This window comes from Anastrepha obliqua, chromosome 2 (assembly GCF_027943255.1).
Source record: "Anastrepha obliqua isolate idAnaObli1 chromosome 2, idAnaObli1_1.0, whole genome shotgun sequence".
NCBI classification, from domain to species: domain Eukaryota; kingdom Metazoa; phylum Arthropoda; class Insecta; order Diptera; family Tephritidae; genus Anastrepha; species Anastrepha obliqua.
Window position 1 is genome coordinate 113,945,084 of NC_072893.1, and position 20,015 is coordinate 113,965,098.

A 20,015-nucleotide genomic window follows, 5' to 3' on the forward strand; every position below is an offset into this window, starting at 1 on the left:
TAATACAATAAAAAATGTACAAAAAAATTATTAAAAAATAATAAAAAAGGAATAAAAATAATAAATAAACGAAAAATAAAAAAATGAAAAAAAACCAATAAATAAATAAAAAATAAAGAAACAAAAATAATAAGCACAACAAGAAAAAAATATTAAAAATATAAATAAATAAAAACACAAATACAAAATATATACAAAAATTATGAGAAAAAAAATTATATTAATAAAATGTATTAAAAAAATAAAAGAAAAAAAAAAATAAATAAATGAAAAGAAATAAATCAAAAGAATAAAAAATAATAAACACTACAAAAATAATAAAAAAAGTATTAATAATAAATAAAAAAATAAATACATAAATAAATTAGAAAACATAAATAAATGCAAAATAAATAAACAAAAAAATTAAAAATTATAAACCCAAAAAAAAATAATAATAAATATATAAATAATTAAAAACACAAATACTAAAAAATAATAATGGTTGGTTGGTTGGTTGGTTTAAGGGTGACCCCGCATCGGAGTGCCACATAGACCGCAAGTTGGGTCCGTTGTGTTGCCCTGGAGCTCATTATGTTACATGATTTCCCCACCTAACCGAGATTTTTATTGTGGATTTTGGTCAAAGATATTAATTCGTTTCGAGAATTTGATGAGAGATTCGATTTTCAGGTTCGAGAGTACTGAAAGATTGTCAATTGTTGGAGAGCCAAGAAGAGCGAGGCGACTTCTGGCTAGACCGGGACAACTGCACAGCAAATGTCTGCTCGATACTTCCTCATCTTCGTCCTCACAGTATCTGCACAGGTCGTTTTGAGGAACCCCGAGCCGACGTGCGTGAGTGCCCAACAGGCAGTGGCCGGTGATAAGAGATATTATATGCCTTAGTTCGTGTTTCGAAAGACTTATAAGGGTTTTTGTCTGTTTCAGATTGTAGGATGGCCAGATTTGTCTGGTCGTAACGCAAGTAGTTTCCACTCGCCACCTCCGATCAGCAATGCTGTGAAATTCTCGATCAATGAGTAATTTACATGTTGAGAGCGGAATGTGGATTGTGGGTAAGTTACTAACATTTGATTGCGCAGCTCCAGCTCTTGCGAGCTCATCAGCTTTGCAGTTACCTTCGAATCCACTGTGACCCGGTATCCAGATAACTTGGACAGAATTCTGAACACTTATCTCGTTAAGAGATAAGAGACAGGATCGAACCACATCTGAGTGGGTATAAGAGGAGCTGAGTGCTCGAACGGCCGCTTGACTGTCGGTGAAAAAGCGGATATCCTCTAGTGATATTCTATTTTCTAAGAGAGTTTTCGCAGCATACCAGATAGCGCATACTTCCGCTTGGAATACGCTACAGTAGTCGGGTAATCTAAATGATAGATTGATGTGAGGGGATTTGGAAAAGATTCCAAATCCCACTTTACCGTCTTGTTTTGAACCATCTGTATATATAATCAGTGGGCCATCGATTTCGGTTAGATTTGTCTTCCATTCTTCCCTAGTTGGGAGTGAACAGGAGAATAGCAAGGGTGGTGATGGAAGACTTACATGATAGTCTATGTCGGAAGAGATAACAGTGTTCCTGTTCAGTATGGCCGAATGGCCAAGATACTTATTCCATTTCGATATAGCATTCATGCGTGTCGCTGCTTTCGCTGCAATCGCTTTGCCAGCCAGATCGATAGGGAACAAGTGAAGCAACGTATTTAAAGCCTTAGTAGGTGTTGTACTTAAGCATCCTGTTATCAGGAGGCAGGCTGTTCTTTGAACTCGATCAATTGTGGCTACTCTGCACCGTTTTTCGAGTGCTGTCCACCATACAACCACACCGTAGAAGAGTATCGGTTTGATGATCGAGGTATATATCCAATAAATGATCCGAGGTGAAAAACCCCAGGTTTTGCCTATAGCTTTCTTACAAGTATAGAGAGCTATGAAAGCTTTTTTACATCTGTTTTCGATGTTCAATTTCCAACTCAACTTCCTATCTAGAATAACTCCTAGATATTTAGCTGAGTCAGATAGGAGTAATGATTCCCCTTTTAAAGTTATTGTTTGCAGTGGAGGAGATTGTTGTTTCCTATTGAAGAGAACAAGATCTGTCTTTGCTGGATTCGCATTTAGTCCGCATTCGGTGCACCATTTTGACAGAATATTGATTGAGCGTTGCATGAGCTCAGTGAGGGTATTCAGGTGTTTGCCTGACACGCAGAGAGCAATATCATCTGCATAGGCTACAACCTTGCAGCCTGCTTTTTCGAGATTTCGAAGCAAACTGTTTACAGCGAGATTCCAGAGAAGGGGTGAAAGTACTCCGCCTTGAGGGGTGCCTTTGACGGCGTACATTCTCATGCGGCTTAGCCCAAGCTCTGAAGTGATTATTCTATTTTGGAGCATTTGTTCGATCATCTTTCGGATGGAGTAATTAATACCCAATTTGGCAATTTCAGATAAAATAGCGTTGGGTTCAATATTATTAAAAGCACCTTCTATGTCCATAAATGCGACAAGAGAGTACTCCTTATTGTGAAGGGAAGTTTCCACTGTTTGCACCAGCGAATGAAGTGCCGTTTCAGTCGATTTCCCTTTAGTGTAGGCATGTTGTGCCTCAGAGATCAACTTAGTATCAAGTTGGGTTTTGATTTGCTCATCTAAGACTTTTTCAAAAGCCTTTAAGCAAAAAGAGGTTAGGCTAATGGGCCTGAAGTCGTTTGCTTTGCAGTGTGAAGGTTTCCCCGTTTTCGGAATGAATACTACCTTCGATTTCTTCCAAGTTGTCGGAAGGTAAGAGAGATTTAAACACTTGTTAAAGATCCTTGTTAACCAAGGCAGTAGAATTTCCAGTCCTTCTTGAAGTTCTGCTGGAATGATGTTGTCAGGACCTGGTGATTTAAATTTTTTAAAGCTTAGTATTGCTGTAGAGATACTATTCGAGCTGATTAGATCTGATCTATTCCCATAATTACTCTGAGGAGTGCTGGGAAGTGCAGGTAGGTTGGCAACACAGCCTGGAAAGTGAGATTCTAGAAGTATTCTAAGAGTGTGGTCAGTTGAAGTAGTCCAAGTTCCATCTTGAGTCATGATAAAACTGGGAGAGACTGGGTTTGATGCAAGAATCTTGCGTAGTCTGCTTACTTCTGAGGTGTTCTCTAATTCTTGAGTGTATGATCGCCAGGATGTGCGTTTTGCACTTCTGACAGCTTTCTTAAAGTCTTTGAGACATTGTCGATATTCTTCCCATTCGTCTGTAATTTTAGATTGGTTAAAGAGTTTCCGAGTTCGATTGCGAAGTTCTGAGATTTCTGGAGTCCACCAAAAAGGTTTATGCTTACCTCCTGTTTTTGTCAGGGGACAAGATTGTCGTGCTGCGCTTTGACACGTCTTCGTTATCATGTTGACAGCGTTTTCGATATCGTTTTTATTTGCCATTTCAAACTGCCTGATATCAGGAAGTCCATTGGCAAGATGTTCTTTATATTTGATCCAATTCATACGTTTTTTGTTAAGGTACTTCATGGGTTTTGCCGTTTCGGCTTTTAAGGTGAATGTTATATATTGGTGGTCGGAAAAAGAGTGCTGTTTATCAACGCTCCAGTCCTGCACCAGTTGTGTACATGATTCGCTAGCAAGAGTAATATCGAGTACCTCTCTTCTAGACGAGTTAAGAAACGTAGGGACATCACCTCTATTACATATATCAAGCTTATTCGCTAGAATATAATCAAAAAGTTGCTCACCTCGTGTGTTGTTGTTTGTACTGCCCCAAACAATGTGATGTGCATTAGCGTCTGCTCCAATGATGATGCGTTTCTGGTTCAGATGCGCCGTATTGACGAGCCTCCTCACTGCTTCAGGAGGAGGCGCCTCCGCTGCGTCGTAAGGCATGTAAGCCGCCACAATCCAAATCGGGCCGTGGACTGCTTCAACCTCTATGGCAGTGGTGTCAGCATTGCTAAAGGGAAGAAGAAAAGCATTAATATGTTTTCGAATGAGAATACAAGAGCGCGATCTGACGTTAGCCTCACCTTGAAACAAGGTGTAGTGCCTATCTTTCAGGCCGCATATCTTGTTGTTTGATATCCAAGGTTCTTGGATGAGAATGATGTCTTCTCTGAGGTCAGAGAGACGAAGAATGAGGGCTGCCGAGGCAGCCTTAGAGTGGTGCAGATTAATCTGCAGCACTTTTAGACGGGCATTTGATGACTGTGGCGTTCGCGTCATCACCGCTATCTAAGAGACTATCCTCGTCCTCGAGTTGAATGTTGAATAAGTTTCCCACAAGTTCGCTGTTTGATTCCGAATCGGACTCAATCGTCGAAACTTGTGAGAGAGGCTTATCGACATCCATCTCGGGGGCCGCCGTACTCTCTTCGCTGGGTGCGAGGAGATTTTTCGGCTGATAGGTCCAAATGGTAATGGTAGTGAACCCGAATGCCACAATCCCCTTGCGGTCGTCCAGTGCTTGAACGCTTTCCTGGTCCAGGAGCAGCGTGACATGTCTGGAGTTTCCTGAAGGCTCTTCCACCTTAACTACCCTCCAGTTTTCGGTGGGTAGGTTCGGGTTTCCGATCTTCAGTAGCTCCAGGATGGTTTCCGGATCGGATGGCTCTACAGGAATTCTTGCTCTGCCGCGGGGTTTGTTGGGGATATCGCTCTTTTTGATAAGTTGGAGATTCGCTCCGGGCCATACCTCGCCGAGTCGGTCGAGGGCCTTGCCATACAGGCTGACCGAACGTTGATCCGAGCACGCGATCAACTTGACCCTTGCCTGGAACCATCCCGCGTCAGAGCAGAAAGGAGGAGGCCCTGGGTTCTGCTTCAGAACGTCCAGGTATCCCAACTGGAGTTTTCTCTCCACAATCTTCCAGTTTGATGGAGAGATGAAACCGTCAGGGTGGCTCTTATCCACCACCGCCATGACCAGACTATCTCTGGCAACTTCGCAGAACTTGCGTAATTTGACCTCAGAGGAAGCTTTATGCTTCTTGGGGTCGTTGGAGCTAGAAGGATCCTCTGAAGACCGCTGCCGCTTAGCTGCACTCGGTTTCTCTTTGGATGCCTCATACTTCCGAAGGACTTCCCGGGCCCAACCGAGAGTTGACTTTTGTTGGTCGGACAGCTCCTCCTCAGGGGTTTTGCCGAACTTTTCCATAAGGAATGTGGCGCGTCTTCGATCTCTGTATCGACGGAGATGAGGAGGGATGGGTTTTTTGGAGACTTCTGTCCGACTTGTTTTCCCAGTTTCTGGCAAAACAGATTTGGTGATCAATGGGTTCTCCGCAGCCGAGTCGGTTTTGGAGGAAGTAGAAGCCACCTGGGAGTGCGGTGGTGTCTCCCTGACGGTCTTGCTCTTAGTGAGCACTTTAGCCACCGAAGGGGTGGTTTTTGACTCCGCCATTAGTTTGGTGGAGCCAACAGGTCTTCCGCGTCGGGAAGGAATTTTTTGTTGTGTTGTTTGTTTTATGTTAGTTTTGTTCATTTTTGCGGGGCGGTCACTCAGCTGACGAGTCAGCAGTCGTAACCAGAGATTTTAGTAGGGAAATAATGGGGTTCGCCACGCCAGAGCCCTATGCCGTGGTAAGTCTAATTTAAACTGGGGTGCGACAGGTGCCCCAGAGTCCGCATACTAGCGACTTAGCTCACCCTAAGCCATGCATCCCTCGGCGTATGCTGTTCCACCTTGGATTGGTAGCCTTTGATATAAGGAAGTGGCCTTCTCCCCGTGAGTCCATGTTTACTCCATTCGTATTAGCAGAGACATGACCTACTAATACGAGTGGCTTCTCGCCTTCCACCGAAGTGGATATGGGTCACTGCCAGCAATTATGGCAGTTACGGCACGCGTGCAGTAACACTGCACTACATGTTCTTCCCCCTACCATAGTTGTTGGTTGACAAGAACTAGGCTGGTTCGCGAGTAGGCTTTTACCAAGGCTATGACCTACTTAACCACAGAAGATAACTGTGGCGTACCCTATCCACCACCTGGGACGCGCCGCAATAGGTGCCCAACCAAAGGGAAAATAATAATGATAATAAATATTAAAAAAAAAATATTAAAAATATAAATAAATAAAAACACAAATACAAAATATATACAAAAAATTATGAGAAAAAAAAAAAAAAATTATATTAATAAAATGTATTAAAAAAATAAAAAAAAAAACAAATAAATAAATAAAAATAAATACATGAAAAGAAATAAATAAAAAGAATAAAAAATAATAAACACTACAAAAATAATAAAAAAAAAGTATTAATAATAAATAAAAAAAAAAAAAAAAAAAAAAAAAAAAAAATAAATACATAAATAATTAAAAACATAAATAAAAATAATAATAAATAAAAAACAAGACAGGTTAAATTCGATTCGGAGCGAACTTTAAACAATTTAATGTAGGCTGTCTGTTAATTTTTGGAACTAAATAAACTCATAGACAATGAGAGTTAAGCTGGTAATATCAAAGGGACGGAGGGAAACACGAAAAAGGTGGTGTGGTTTTTAGCCGAGTGCGCATGGCACGGCTCATTTTACTTGCGTTTCTTGGATAAATCGTTTGTACCGGATTTGCGTAATTTTTAACCATTTATAACAGAGATATGACGTTTTCTGCTTTCTTAAAGATTGGTAGGTAGGCGTGGTTGAGGACGGAATTCGCCCCTTTTCGCCCTTGGTCAAAAAGTAATACGCGTACCGAGTTTTATTGCAGTGATGGTTAAGCGCGGACGGACGGACAGGCATGCCTAAAGCGACTCCTCTCCCCATTCGGATCGTTTGATATGTCTATATCTACCTCACTCCCAACTGTTATGGGACAAAGTTATAATACCCTTGAGCACAAGTTAGCTGGTATGAAAAACACTAAAACAAAACAATACTTAAAACATAGGTATAACAAATTTTTCTGATTCACGACCTTTTATAATCGCTCCTATGCCAACATGGTTAAAAAAATTCAAAAGCCAAGACCAGACCGTCAACTGGCTCTCAGTGAATTTAAAAGAATCAGCTGATTAGCTGACATCACCGGGGTCATGACAGCGGTTTGTTTACGAAGAAACACTCAGTTGTTGCGGTTGCCGTCTGAACAACGACTGATTGGACGAGTGTATAAATACGTCATTTCATTTTACGCGGGCAGAATTCGGCTGCCGAGTGCCGGGTAACGTGGCAGCCGAAGTTACTCGCACAATTTTGTTTTTCGCCATAGCATATTGGTCAAACCTGGTTATCTATCATCCCTCATATGCCAAATCATGTATTAAATTTGAAATTGAAATTATATTGTACATACTATAATAATAATAATACATTCAACTTTCAGTTCAATCGTTCAGAAATATTTTTTATCTGAAATAGAACAACTTCTTCCAAATTTCCAAAACAAAAAAAAAAAAAAGATGTCGGATCAAATTTTTCAGAACACCCATACAAATAGCTAATACGGAGAAATATGGAAAAAATGATTTTTAGATTTCCCTCATTTGAAATTTTGACCGCTCATGCACCACTGTGCGATAGAGTGCCTCCACTGGCATTACATTGCACATACCAAAATCGCACAGCGGACGCCAATGTTGCAAGGTGAGCGTAATGAAGAAGGCGGCGATTGCTGCTGTTGCTGACAAGAAGCAACAATGATGATGAACAGCTTGAGGTTGGTGCTCGATGGTGTCTCTCTGCTGGTAATGGTGATGCCGATGATGATGATGGAGAAAAAAGGACATGCCTGTAGCAGGTTGGTTAAAATGAATTAATAATCAGTGCTTTGTCTCCGACACAGTGATTTTTATGAAGGCGCACAACAGTTGGAGCAGCAGAAGTGGCTGACCACCAATGGCATTCGAGCAGCTCTACCCGCTGGCCTTCACTTCGCATGAACACACAAAGACGTCTCGTTTAATTAGCGTTGACTAAGTGACAGCAGAAAAATTTACATACTATACTTACGAGTACATATATTTGTAGCTAATAAAATGGCAAATGAACAAATTAGTTTGTGACCGGAAAATATTGAATACTTTTAACGCGAACACTGGCTATGTACGGGACATAAATACTTATGAATTAATAAATTAATTATTTTCCCTTACTTACAGTGTGTAAAGAGAGTAAATGAGCGCAGTTAATTTACAGAAGTACCAACTTGACTACCAGTGGGTAAGTAGCAAAAACAAATAAAAAAAAGTTACCTATCCTTCCCTTTTTCTGCCAATAATGTCGCGAATTTTTTCCATTATCGCCGACCCAATTGCATTTTTTACTGCCGCTACCTGGCGCTTTCATACCGAATTTCATATTCCCTTTAAAGCATCAAGCGTAAAATTTCATATGCAGCGCGCATAGTCGATTCTCGGGTGAATTCAATTAATTAGTCGGTTGGTAGCGGCATGAAATGCGGTAAGTCGTTAATTTTTACGTTTAGTTTCGCCTTGGGTTATTTTTGCGGCTGACATCATTGGTTCCATTGGAGTGCAATGCAGGCCAGTAAATGCAGCTATTTGCATTTCAAAGTATTAAATTATATATCAAATAGGATAATGAGCAGATTCGAGAATTTTATATTTTTTTGCGTGTGAATTAATTAAATTTGGATTGATTCTAAGGACGTCCAGATTCCGACTTGAATTTTAAACCACGTTACCCATCTAGGAGGCAACGAAAGAAAAATAAAGGGAAAAACGCATTTGTGAGGAAAAGCGAAAAATTTTGGTTGAAACTCCAGAATCAAACCTGTACATTCAATAAAGCAAGGAAACTTAAAATGCAACCAAGCCCAATAACTCATAAGCTTCCTTACCTGGGCTTCCGAAACTTCCATACATCAAAGTAAATGCGAGATCAAATGAATTGCCGAAGGAAGGAACCTGCTTGGATCACTCTAAAGTGGTCGCACTTGGTTAACTTCTCTAACTAAACCAAAGAGGAATGCAATTACACTTTCTTGGCCTCGAGCGGAGTAGGTTTCAGTGATCCAAAGTTGGAAAATACCAAGACAACTTCGACATTGACAAGTAACAGACAGCAAACTTTGGCCTAGAAGACAACAGAACTGCACAATAGATCAAGGACAGACATATTTAGAATAATACCAACTCAAGAATGATAGATTAAAGATTGCGGGATAGATTTCTACCTTTTTGAGAGTATTTCTGGTTGTGACGTAATAAGTGGAAACAAGAAAGCGAACGTAGTTATAGGGGAAATTCCCGCGTGAATGACAATTACAAAGGACAGCAAAGTGCTGCCCTATAACAGAGCCTGCACATCAACTTGGCGAACGCCTTTGCCTAGCCCCAGAACTCTCGAGAAGAAAGTGAAAAAATTACAATAAAAAAAAAAAATTACAATAAAAAAAAAAAAAAATTACAATAAAAAAAAAAAAAATTACAATAAAATAAAAAAAAAATTACAAAAACAAAAATTAAAAAAAAGCAATATAACAAAAACAACGGCAAAAAATATATAAAAAAAAATTTAAAATAATTTAAAAAAATTTAAAATAATTTAAAAAAATTATAAAAACATCATAAAAAAATTAAAACAGTAAGAAATTACAAAAAAATTAAAACACTAAACAGTTAAAAAATTATAAACAAATTAAAGCATTATTGCCAACAAAATTAACAAATTTTTAAATTGCACAAAAATTATAAATTAAATATTACAAGATGCTTTCCATTTCAATTCAACCGGGCGAATCGGGTCATGTTCTTCGATTTCGATGTAACTCAAATATGTTGCTCTCTGGTCAAAATAGTGAGACACGTACTTTTTTGTTCGCCCTAAAAAATTTTGTTTCAAGATTTATCGGCAATTTTGTTTTTCGGGTCAAAATCGATTTTTTTTAATTATATAAGAAATTTTTTTTAAATGCTCATAACTTAGTCAAAAATGAACCGATTTTAATGATTCTGGGTTCAAAATGATGGCGATCATATTGCTCCTATTTTGCAAGAAACAAAAAGTGCGAAACAGGCTTTTTACTCAAAAATTAATTACTCAAAAACAACTCATTTTAGCTACTGGGCATTTAGCTCAATTGAAGTTTGAGGTGTCTTCTTGATTTGGAAAAAGTTAAAAAAAAAAAAAAAAAAATACACTTTTTGAAATATTGAATTTCGAAAAAATTTCGAATTATTTCTTTTTTTTTGCAAAATAAAAAATTTTCAACTACTTTTTTGCAATTGTTTCTACATGAAGTCGCTCATGCAAGTAATAATGATCATTTTGACCCCAGAATCAAAAAATTCGGTTCATTTTTGACTAAGTTATGAACATTTAAAAAAAAAATTTTCTTATATAATTAAAAAAAATCAATTTTGAGCCGAAAAACAAAATTGCCGATAAATCTTCAAAAAAAATTTTTCGGGCGAACAAAAAAATACGTGTCTCATTATTTTGACCAGAGAGCAACATATTTGAGCTACATAAAAATCGAAGAACATGACCGAATCGCCCGGTTGAATTAAAATGGAAAGCATCACAAACAAAAAATTACGAAAAAATTATAAAATAAAAATTGCAAAAAATCAAAGCATTAAGAAATAAAAAACAAAACAATAAATACAAATAAAATTATAAAAAAAATCAAAAATAAAAATTTCAAAAAATCAAAGCATTAAGAAATTTGAAACAAATTAATAAGAGTTACAAAAAATTTAAATATTAAGAAATTAAGAAAAAAATACAAAACAATTACAAAACAATTCCAAAACAAATTATAAAAAGAAAATTAAACACAAAACTTTACGAAAAAATTACAAAAGAATTAAAGTTACAAAAAAACAGAGTATTAGAAAATTAAAAAAAAAATGTTTAAATAAAAAAAACAGACAAAAAAATTAAAAAAAAATCGTAATTAAAAGAAAAAATGTAAACAAACATTAACTAAATTAACAAAAACTATAAAATAAATTAAAAAACAAAATTATATAAATTAAAAGCGAATTAAAATAAGAAACAAATCAAAAATGCTATCAATGGCTATACTGATTCGTTTACAGAAGCGAGAGGTACAACATTCGAACGAGAAGGCTTTTGGTGTGTGTGTTTTTCTCCTATAGTAGCGTCAATTTCGTTATTTAAAGTAAAACTCGACAACCTTAGCTATAGATAAGCCCATTATCCCGTAAAAGGCACTTTCCTAATTCGGAATCAACAGGGGGAGACCTCCATAAACTGACTCTTTATCGATGCTTGTGCCTCTCTTTGTTTTGAAAATGTTTTTGTATTGCAAATCCTAAGCTCAGCATACAGCGTGTTACGTGGAGTTTAGTTTATGTTTAGAGCTTTCGCCAACATGGACATATAAACTGAATAATAATTTGGGGTTATACCAAGGTTGATAGATTACCAGGTTCGGCAATAAGCTATGGTGAGTAACTTCGTCTGCCACGTCACCGGGTACTCGGCAGCCGAATTCTGCCCGCTCATTTCACACGCATTCACACACTCGTCCAATCAGTCGTTGTTCAGACGGCAACGAAGCAACATCAGCGAATACTGTGTTGAATTTTTTCATATATCACCAACACAGTTTTTTCTTAAACAAACCGCTGTCATGAGCCTGATTTCGTCAACCAATCAGCTGATTCTTTCAAAGTCGCAGAGAGCCGGTTAACGGGCCACACCTTTTGAATTTTTTCACCACGGGTGACACCAGCAGAGCGTCTTTTCCTTTTGTCTTGACCAAGTGATTAGATTAGAGAGCTGGCAGAGTAGGTGCCAAAAAAGTACGAGTACAAATCAACTTAGAAAAATACTTTATAACCTAATTTTTGTTTTTGTTAAGCAAATGAAATGTTTATAGAGGAATTTAGTGCGCAGCTTTCACTGCGGCAGTAAGAGTCACACCAAATTCTTGGGAGATGCATTTTTTCTGCCGGCGAACACTTGCCTTACTTGTTAGGATAATAAACAGAAATGGATGAAACAAAATAGCTTCAACTAAACCCACTGAGAACAAGAGCTTTTAATTAGAACTCAACTCCTGCTACTTAATTTGAAGAACGAAGTGCGAAGCCTATGACTTTTTAAATATCCCCACATTGCATGCTACTTATAATCAGCTAAGCAATTGTGCTGACACTCCGTGCGGTGCTACCCACTAAACAGCGATGTCGAAGTAGTCACTTTTATATTTCCATGCCACATACCCATTCTTGGTTTGAAAAACCGAAAAGCGGCAATTTTTCCGCAAATGAGTGTCACGTGACAACTTCCAGGCGAGCATTTCAATAAAGAATTTTCCTCTGAAAGCAAGTTAAAAAAGAAAAACTAAGAAATAAGAAAAAAAAAACGCAAAAACCCGAAAGCGAGGCAATGCAGCTAGTCAACAGGCAACAGCACGGCAAAGAAACGGCATGAGGCGCCAGCAGTAGAGAACAAATAAAAATAAATACAATAAAAAAATAAATAAACAATTAAGTATAGGGGAAAGGGTGAGGAAACTTAAGAATATAACGAATTGCAACGAAATTAAAATAAAATAAAATTTACGATAAATTGCACGGCGCGAAAAAATGCCGTGAAAAGCGCCGTCAGCAGTCATTGAAAGAATGGTAAATGCCAAATGTGTTGGGGAGAGAGGAAGTCTAACGTGAAGACAGTAGAAGCCAAAGTGGCGGGTAACAGCATGAAGGGTATTGTGGCTATGTGGCAAGCGGCAAAATCGTGACTTCATTTGTTGACACTTGAAACAAGACGAACGTTGAAGGTAAGGCAAGCAGGCTATCAAGCGGGCATGACAGCCGCAAAGGAAGTAGGCAGTCGAAACGGAAGGAGAAGCGAGCGTTAGCTGACAGGCGCAGGAAGCGGATGAGGCAACCGAATGGAGCCACGTCCCACACTTGCGAGTCGACAGAGGAAGAGCCGCACAGGCAATGCCTGCAAACGAATGATTCCTAATTGAAAACTATTAAATTCCTTCACTGCGCTGGCCAGCACGCTGGTGCACGCCAACCCAACAACCAGCCACATCACACCACCTCTTTAGCTGGGCCATCTCTACATTCTTTGGCGTTAATTTTTGCGCCTTTTTTTAATTCTTTGCTTCCGCAATTTTTATTTCACACTTTTTCCCTTTTGTATTGCATGTTTTTTGTTAATATTTTTCTTTTTATTTCATTTACAATTGTTTCTTCGTTTCCACTCAAATTGGAACTTAAATTTCATTTCGAATGACATTCGCTCCATCACGCGCGCGTCAACTGCAGCTCTGCAGGCAAAGGCATTGAGTCCAGCTCGCAATAGCGCGCAGTTCGTTATGTCCTGTGCGTCTTCAACAAAACACGCACACAATGAAGCAAACGTGAAAAAAAAAAATGAAAAAAATGACATTTAGAAAAAAACAGCGGACATTTTCATTTGAGCATATTTAATTAGATGCAATTATTTATGGTATTAAATAGATGAGGCAGTAAATGTACTGTGCAAGTAAGGATGCAACCGATGGCAGGGAAGGGTGGCTACCACTCATCGACACACAGGAACAGACACACACACACCCTTGTATACTCGTCGCGAAAGTGATCTGCGAAAAAAATTGAATTTTTTATCAAATAGAAAAATTGTAATAAAATGCAAAAGAATTGCTTGCCGCTTTGAGTGTGACAAAGTGCCCAAGCGACTGCATGACTGACGTGGCCGGTTGGTTGGTGTTGGCTGGCTGGCTGGCTACTGGCGTCAAAACGGCGGTGATAAAGAAATGACGCGAAATTGAAGATGCCATTGAGCGAGACGCCTCTCTACCACTGGACCGCATCAGTGTTAAAGAAAAACGGGGCAACAAAAAAATAAAAAAAATTAAATAAAAAGAGTTCAATTTTTATAAGAAACCAACAAGGAAATCGTCAAGCAAATCTATTTGCCAACACATTGCAGGATGAGGCAAGGGAGGATTTTGTGTTTAAAAAAGTGTGCAGTTGAATGGCTAGAAATGTGAGAAAAATTGATATTTAAGTCGTTGAGTTATTGTAGGCGATTAATTTTTATATATAAACGGGCATGGGTAAAATTTTTTAAAAAATGATAAAAGTATAAAAGACTTTGAATTGCGCGAAAAAATAAGGAAAACAGTATGCAAATAGCCTCGTTTGCTGGAGGAATGTGGTGAATGGTAAATGCCAAATGAAATTTTTTTTTTCATAATTTTTTTTTTCATACATTTGTTTTTATAAACTTTTTTTTAATTTTTTTTTATAAGTAAGCCGAAATTCCCACTAGCGCTTCTTGTATGCTGCGTGAAAAATTCATGACAATATCTATCAACACTATCTCATTAGAAGCAAATATGAATGCCCCTAGTTTTACTTAAAGAGAAATAAGAAATCAAAGATTTGGCTTTTTCTCACGTTTTGGACTTTTCGAGTTATGACGTTCTTCTAAAACACGAGAGCTATTTATGTACTTATTTGTTACCCCTCCATCCATCTTCCATTTTGTCTATATACTAATTTTTTTATATACAGTAATGAATTCAGTGCCGCAGCAGCCTTAGCCGAATGGTTAGGTGCCCGAAACTTCGGGCATGACACACAAAAACACACATGGAAAGTTTTTCCTGACAACGGTCGAATCTTGGCAGGCAAAGGCAAACCTCCGAGTGCATTTCTGCCATGAAAAAGCTCCTCAACCATCTGCCGTTCGGAGGCGGCATTAAACTGTAGGTCACTCCACTTGTGGAAAACATTAAGACCCACACCATAAATAGTAGGATGAGCTCGCCCAAACACCCAACAAAGTGGAGTAAGCGTTAATTAAATATTTAACGATTTGGGGGAAAAATTCATTATTTTTATTTTTAATTTTGCGCAAATGGTTTAAAGCTCCCTTATGGTCGATCTTTAGCTCCTGAGCGATGCTACGACGACTAACATGCTGGTCAATTTTGATTATTTCTGTGATTTTTAACGACATTTTCTACATTTTCTTTAACTTCAAAAATGCCTGAACGGAATCGCCGAAACCAAAATTGCACTAAATTAACTGTGTTTAGCTTTTGACATGGTGTGGCATAAAGCACTACTGCACAAGCTAAGCGAAATATTGCCACGGAATCACTTCACCATTCTCAAAAGTTATCTGGAAAACCGACATTTTTTTTATAAAATTTGAAGACGAATGCTCAAGCATGATGCAAATGACAGCAGGTAGTGTCCTAGGCCCTATTGTACCTGATATTTACAGCAGATATACCGATTCCAACCACAAAAAATTGCATGATAGCCACATTCGCGGATGACACGGTTTTAATGGCATCAGACAAAATAGAAAAAAAAGCTACTGACATTCTTCAAGAAACAATAAATGACACTGTATCATGGCTCGATAAATGGGGAATGGAGGTCAACAAAGATAAAACGGTACAAGTAATTTATATAAATAGACAGCCTAAGAAACACAAACCAACAATAAAAAGCAATGAAATAAAAATCCACCCTAGTGCAAAGTACCTTGGCATAACTATAGATGCAAAACTAAATTGGAAACGACATATAGAAAACAAGCGAAATGAAGTCAAAAACAAGTTCAGACAACTATACTGGCTGTTGGCTAAAAATTCAAAACTAAGCCTTAACAACAAAGTAGTGATATATAAATCTATAATCTCACCCATTTGGAAATATGGGATAGAAATCTGCGGCACAGCAAAAAAATCCAATATCAAAATAATTCAAAGGACCCAATCTAAAATACTTCGAACAATAACAAAAGCAAGTTGGTATATACCAAACGACGTGATCCACAGCGACCTCAACATCGACACAATAGATGACATAATTAGAAAATACAGCATCAAGCATATACAACGACTAACAAATCATCAAAATGAACAAATGCGCAAACTACCACAATCGGAGAAATCGAGAAAACGAAGATTAAAACGATTCACTCCAACAGAAGTCACAATTTAACAAAACAATAAAGAAAAAAAAAATTAATAATAATAATAATCATAACACTTAGAAAATAATATTATATAATATAATGTAGCATAATCTGAAGCAAAATTGAATGTTTATCTAGCATTGGTTAGAGAACAAAGAATTCCAATACTACTTTAAAAATAATTACTTATTATTTAAATTTAACAGATTGTAATTTAAAAAGGGAAATAAAAAAAAAATTAACTGTTACAATATCGGCACCATAAACACCATTCACAATTTCAGCGAACTGAATTTTCACCTTTATCAAGACAAAATTTTTCTGCACCGAGTTGTTGATTTCCATTGTTAATACCCTGTAGCTCACAACTGAATTCAAGAAATCAAGAAGCAAAAGATTTTTTTTTTTAATTTGAAAAGCCACCTTGGCGACGAGCATAATCTTTAAATTGTTTCAATTGAATGGATGGAACAGAACATTTATTTTGCTACTCTCCGCCCTTCACCAGAATTAAGTGCTCCATTTTGAAAATTGCAGACATGCTATTAACTCTCCCACTACCTGTTTTCCCTATCCTTAAATCTTTTATTCAGGTCTTAAGTACTACGAACAATATTGCATGAGTGCTTGGACAATTTCGGCCATACAATATTTCATTCCATTCCATGGAGAGTACTGTTGTAGTGACAATACTTAGTTGGATACAAAATGGAGTTTTTCCAGTTAGGTATACCCCACTAGAGTGCAAAAGAATACATTGAATGATTATCTTGTCTATATTCCCTTAAAAGAAACAACAGGTCTGCGGTCTCTGAAATGTGGAAAGCTCAATATGTTGATAGTAGTGAAGACGCTCGAGGTTTCTTTACTTCAAACTCTCACTCGCTAACTGAGTAAAATAGTAATAAAATTAATATGGCTGCGGTAAATTGCATACAAGTCAACACATCTCCTCTGCTTAAGACCGCTTGGGAAACAACCTGTGAGAGTTTATTTGAGATAGTTGTTGTTGTATCAGTTTACCTAACCTTGCTTCGACGGTATGCCTATAAGTTGTCACCGTCGGTGTCATCGAATGGTGGGCTCAAGGAACGATCTATTTCGTATGGGACCACAGTGAAAGGCGTGAAATCCGCGATCACTTATTTATGACATGGGCAAAAAAGTTTAAGGTGGAATGGGTTGATGCCATATTGTTAACTCCGGCGATATTTTGGACGAAGCTACAGATTTGTCAGATCACCATACCCAGAACCGGCACTGCCGAACTGCTTCTCTCAGACATGTTTTTGAGTTTATTGACGATATACGAAAATACGTACGACAGCACTTACAGTGAATGTACAATGGACTACGGAGAGGACTTAAACGATATCCAATAATAAACAATTAGTATCTTTGTGAATTCTACAAATAATTAAATAATTAATTAAATTACAAGGTCTTAATTACGTACTGAATGCTAAAGCAGTTTAAGCTTTTATTTATTTATTCAAAAGAGATCCCGTCATACCCAACATAGAACTGAAAACGGATATGAAAAAACATATCAGAACAGAACGGTTGGGACATTTCATCGAAAACCTAAATCTTTGGATTTAGCGATATTCAAGGCGACACAAAAAAGCAGCAGCTTTGATCTGGCTCACAATGATTTAAGTACTCGCACTGTGAGAATGAGAATGATACATTATGAAGGGCAGATATTTGTAAATTTTGTTTAATGTTGTAGGGCTGACAGTTCATAAACGGATTGACATCCGGCGCGGCCGGGTATTTAAGCTCCGCGGTAAGAAAAAATAAATCATTTAGCACCAAATTGAATGATGCGCCAGCATTGAAATCGACTATGTTCCGTTCCCACGACAGTCGGTTCTACGTAACCGGAACGACCCGGATTCAGAACGACCTCCAAACAGAGAAAAATAAAGCAAGGAGTACCGCAGGGTGGTGTCCTTTCACCCTTGCTTTTTAATTTCTATATTTCGAAACTCCCCCAGCCACCAGAGGGATTCTCACTGGTCTCATACGCCGACGTCTGCACGATAATGGCGTCGGGCAATGACATTGATGCCTATGCTCTAAGGTAAACGACTACCTCGCCCGCCTTTCTCGCTTCTTCACTGCGAGAAACTTAAAACTTTCTCCCACTAAATACACGGCGACCCTTTTTACCACCTGGACAAAGGAGGTCAAGCTTCAAACTCAGGTGCACGTCGATGATACCCCAATACCGACGGTTAATAACCCCAGAATTTTGGGAGTCACCTTTCACAGCTTTCTCTCCTTCTCAGCGCTCACAACCGCTATTGCAACGAGAGTACAGAATCGCAACAAGGTCCTCAAGTCGCTCGCCGGCAGCACTTTGGGCAAAGACAAAGAAATGGTGCTGTCGACTTTCAAAGCAATAGACCGACCGGTTCTCAACTATGTCGCGCCCGTCTGGAACCAGTGATACGCAGTGGACGAAGCTCCAGACCTGCCAGAATACTGCCATTAGGACCGCGACAGGATGTCTCCTGATGTCCCCAATTCAACACTTACACGACGAGGCTAACATGCTCCCTGTTAAGGAGCACAACCAAATGCTCGGCAAGCAGTTTCTGCTAGGGTGTCACCGTAGGCCTCACCCATGCAAACACCTGCTCGAGCCCGAGCCACCTCCCAGGCACATTAGGAGACACTTCCTCAACTACGTGGACGAGATCCTGGACAAAACAGACAGACCACTCCAGGATCAGACAGGCCATTAACGACATCCAACCCGTCGAAACAGCCAGTTTCCTCGGCCTACCGTTAGATGAGCTAGACGAAGAGGACCGGTAATTACACTACACTGACAGGGCGAAGATACTGCTACAACAACAACCCGGATTCATATTCGGCCAAGGACTGTCACTTTAGTAGCATTCCTCGTATATGCACGGGGAATGTTTATGCTGCTACAACAACAACAACTATGTTCGATATGATTAGTGAATTTCTAAAGTGCTTGACACATATCATTAGAGAAACTTGATCGTGACATTTACGTGATCTGGTACCATAGGGCAAGTTTTAAACAAATATTGTTGACTAGCCATTTTTCATGCTCCTCAGGTACGACACGCGGCAGCTTTTCTTCTAACTACTTGAGGCTGTGATTGAGCCAAGCTGGATATAACTTACGGTCCATACCAGTAATAACGAAAATATGTACTACCGTAGTATCAACTATTTCTGAGCCTTTATTTCGCTTTGATTGAATTAAGTAAATTATCACATAAGCCCTCAGGCAGTTTCCTCGACTTTTCGATGAAAAAAATCTGTGTCAGCAGATTTGATTTCATATAAACTCAAACACATTTTCTTTGACCCTCACCGGAGAACATCATACATAAACATAGATAGATGATCTTACAAAGCATTTTAACGAAATTCACTGGCACCCACTAACCTGATACTTGACAACATCGAATCCCTCCAATGCTGCCAAACGCCAATTTACAGCCAATAGAGAGTTTTCCTGTGAATCCCATGCATACAACATATCGTCCTTGCATTCAAGTAAATTTTGCGTGTGCTGTCGCTCTACCGGCAAACCGGCGCGTATTTTGGCAAACATAGCCGTATGATTGAGCTTCAACGTGTCCGTGGTGGTGGTGGTGGTGGACATTTTCAAAAACGTTGCAATGCACGCACAAAATAACACAAATTTACAATAATTTCACAGCAATAAACAAATAATTTAAATTACGGCGGGCAAAAGTACGCGTATTGTGAAATCAAAAATATTTTAGGTTAACAAAAATGTAAACGAACCGAAAGAAGCGAAAAACAGCTGTTTACAATTGCAGCTGGCGCTGTTCGCTTTGACAGCGATGTGTTTACTACTTGCTGCTCTATGAGTTGAAATATAGATGGCGCTGTGCAACGTGTAAGGCAGATTTTTACGTCTGCCTCGCTTGCTGTGGAGTTGGTAGTTTTGAAATGAGGCACCAAAGAAAATTGCATATAATCGTTATGAATATTGGATTTGCTTACAAAAACAAAAATAAAAAGTTAAAATATAATAAATAAGGATAAAGGCAATATAATAAATAAATGAATTTAATACAAATGTAAAGCAAATTATATTAAA

The 20,015-nt window shown here is 38.3% G+C and overlaps 1 protein-coding gene across 1 annotated transcript in view; it reads right to left on the minus strand.

Moving 5' to 3' along the window:
• The window catches only part of LOC129237372 (nuclear pore complex protein Nup88), a 163,491-nt gene extending 143,770 nt beyond the window's left edge, over positions 1-19,721 (minus strand). Inside the window, exon 1 of the mRNA XM_054872067.1 lies at positions 19,332-19,721. Coding sequence (XP_054728042.1) covers positions 19,332-19,550 — 219 coding nt within the window. The 5' untranslated portion in view covers positions 19,551-19,721. The remainder of the gene's footprint in view (positions 1-19,331) is intronic.
• Between the last annotated feature and the right edge of the window lie 294 nt (positions 19,722-20,015).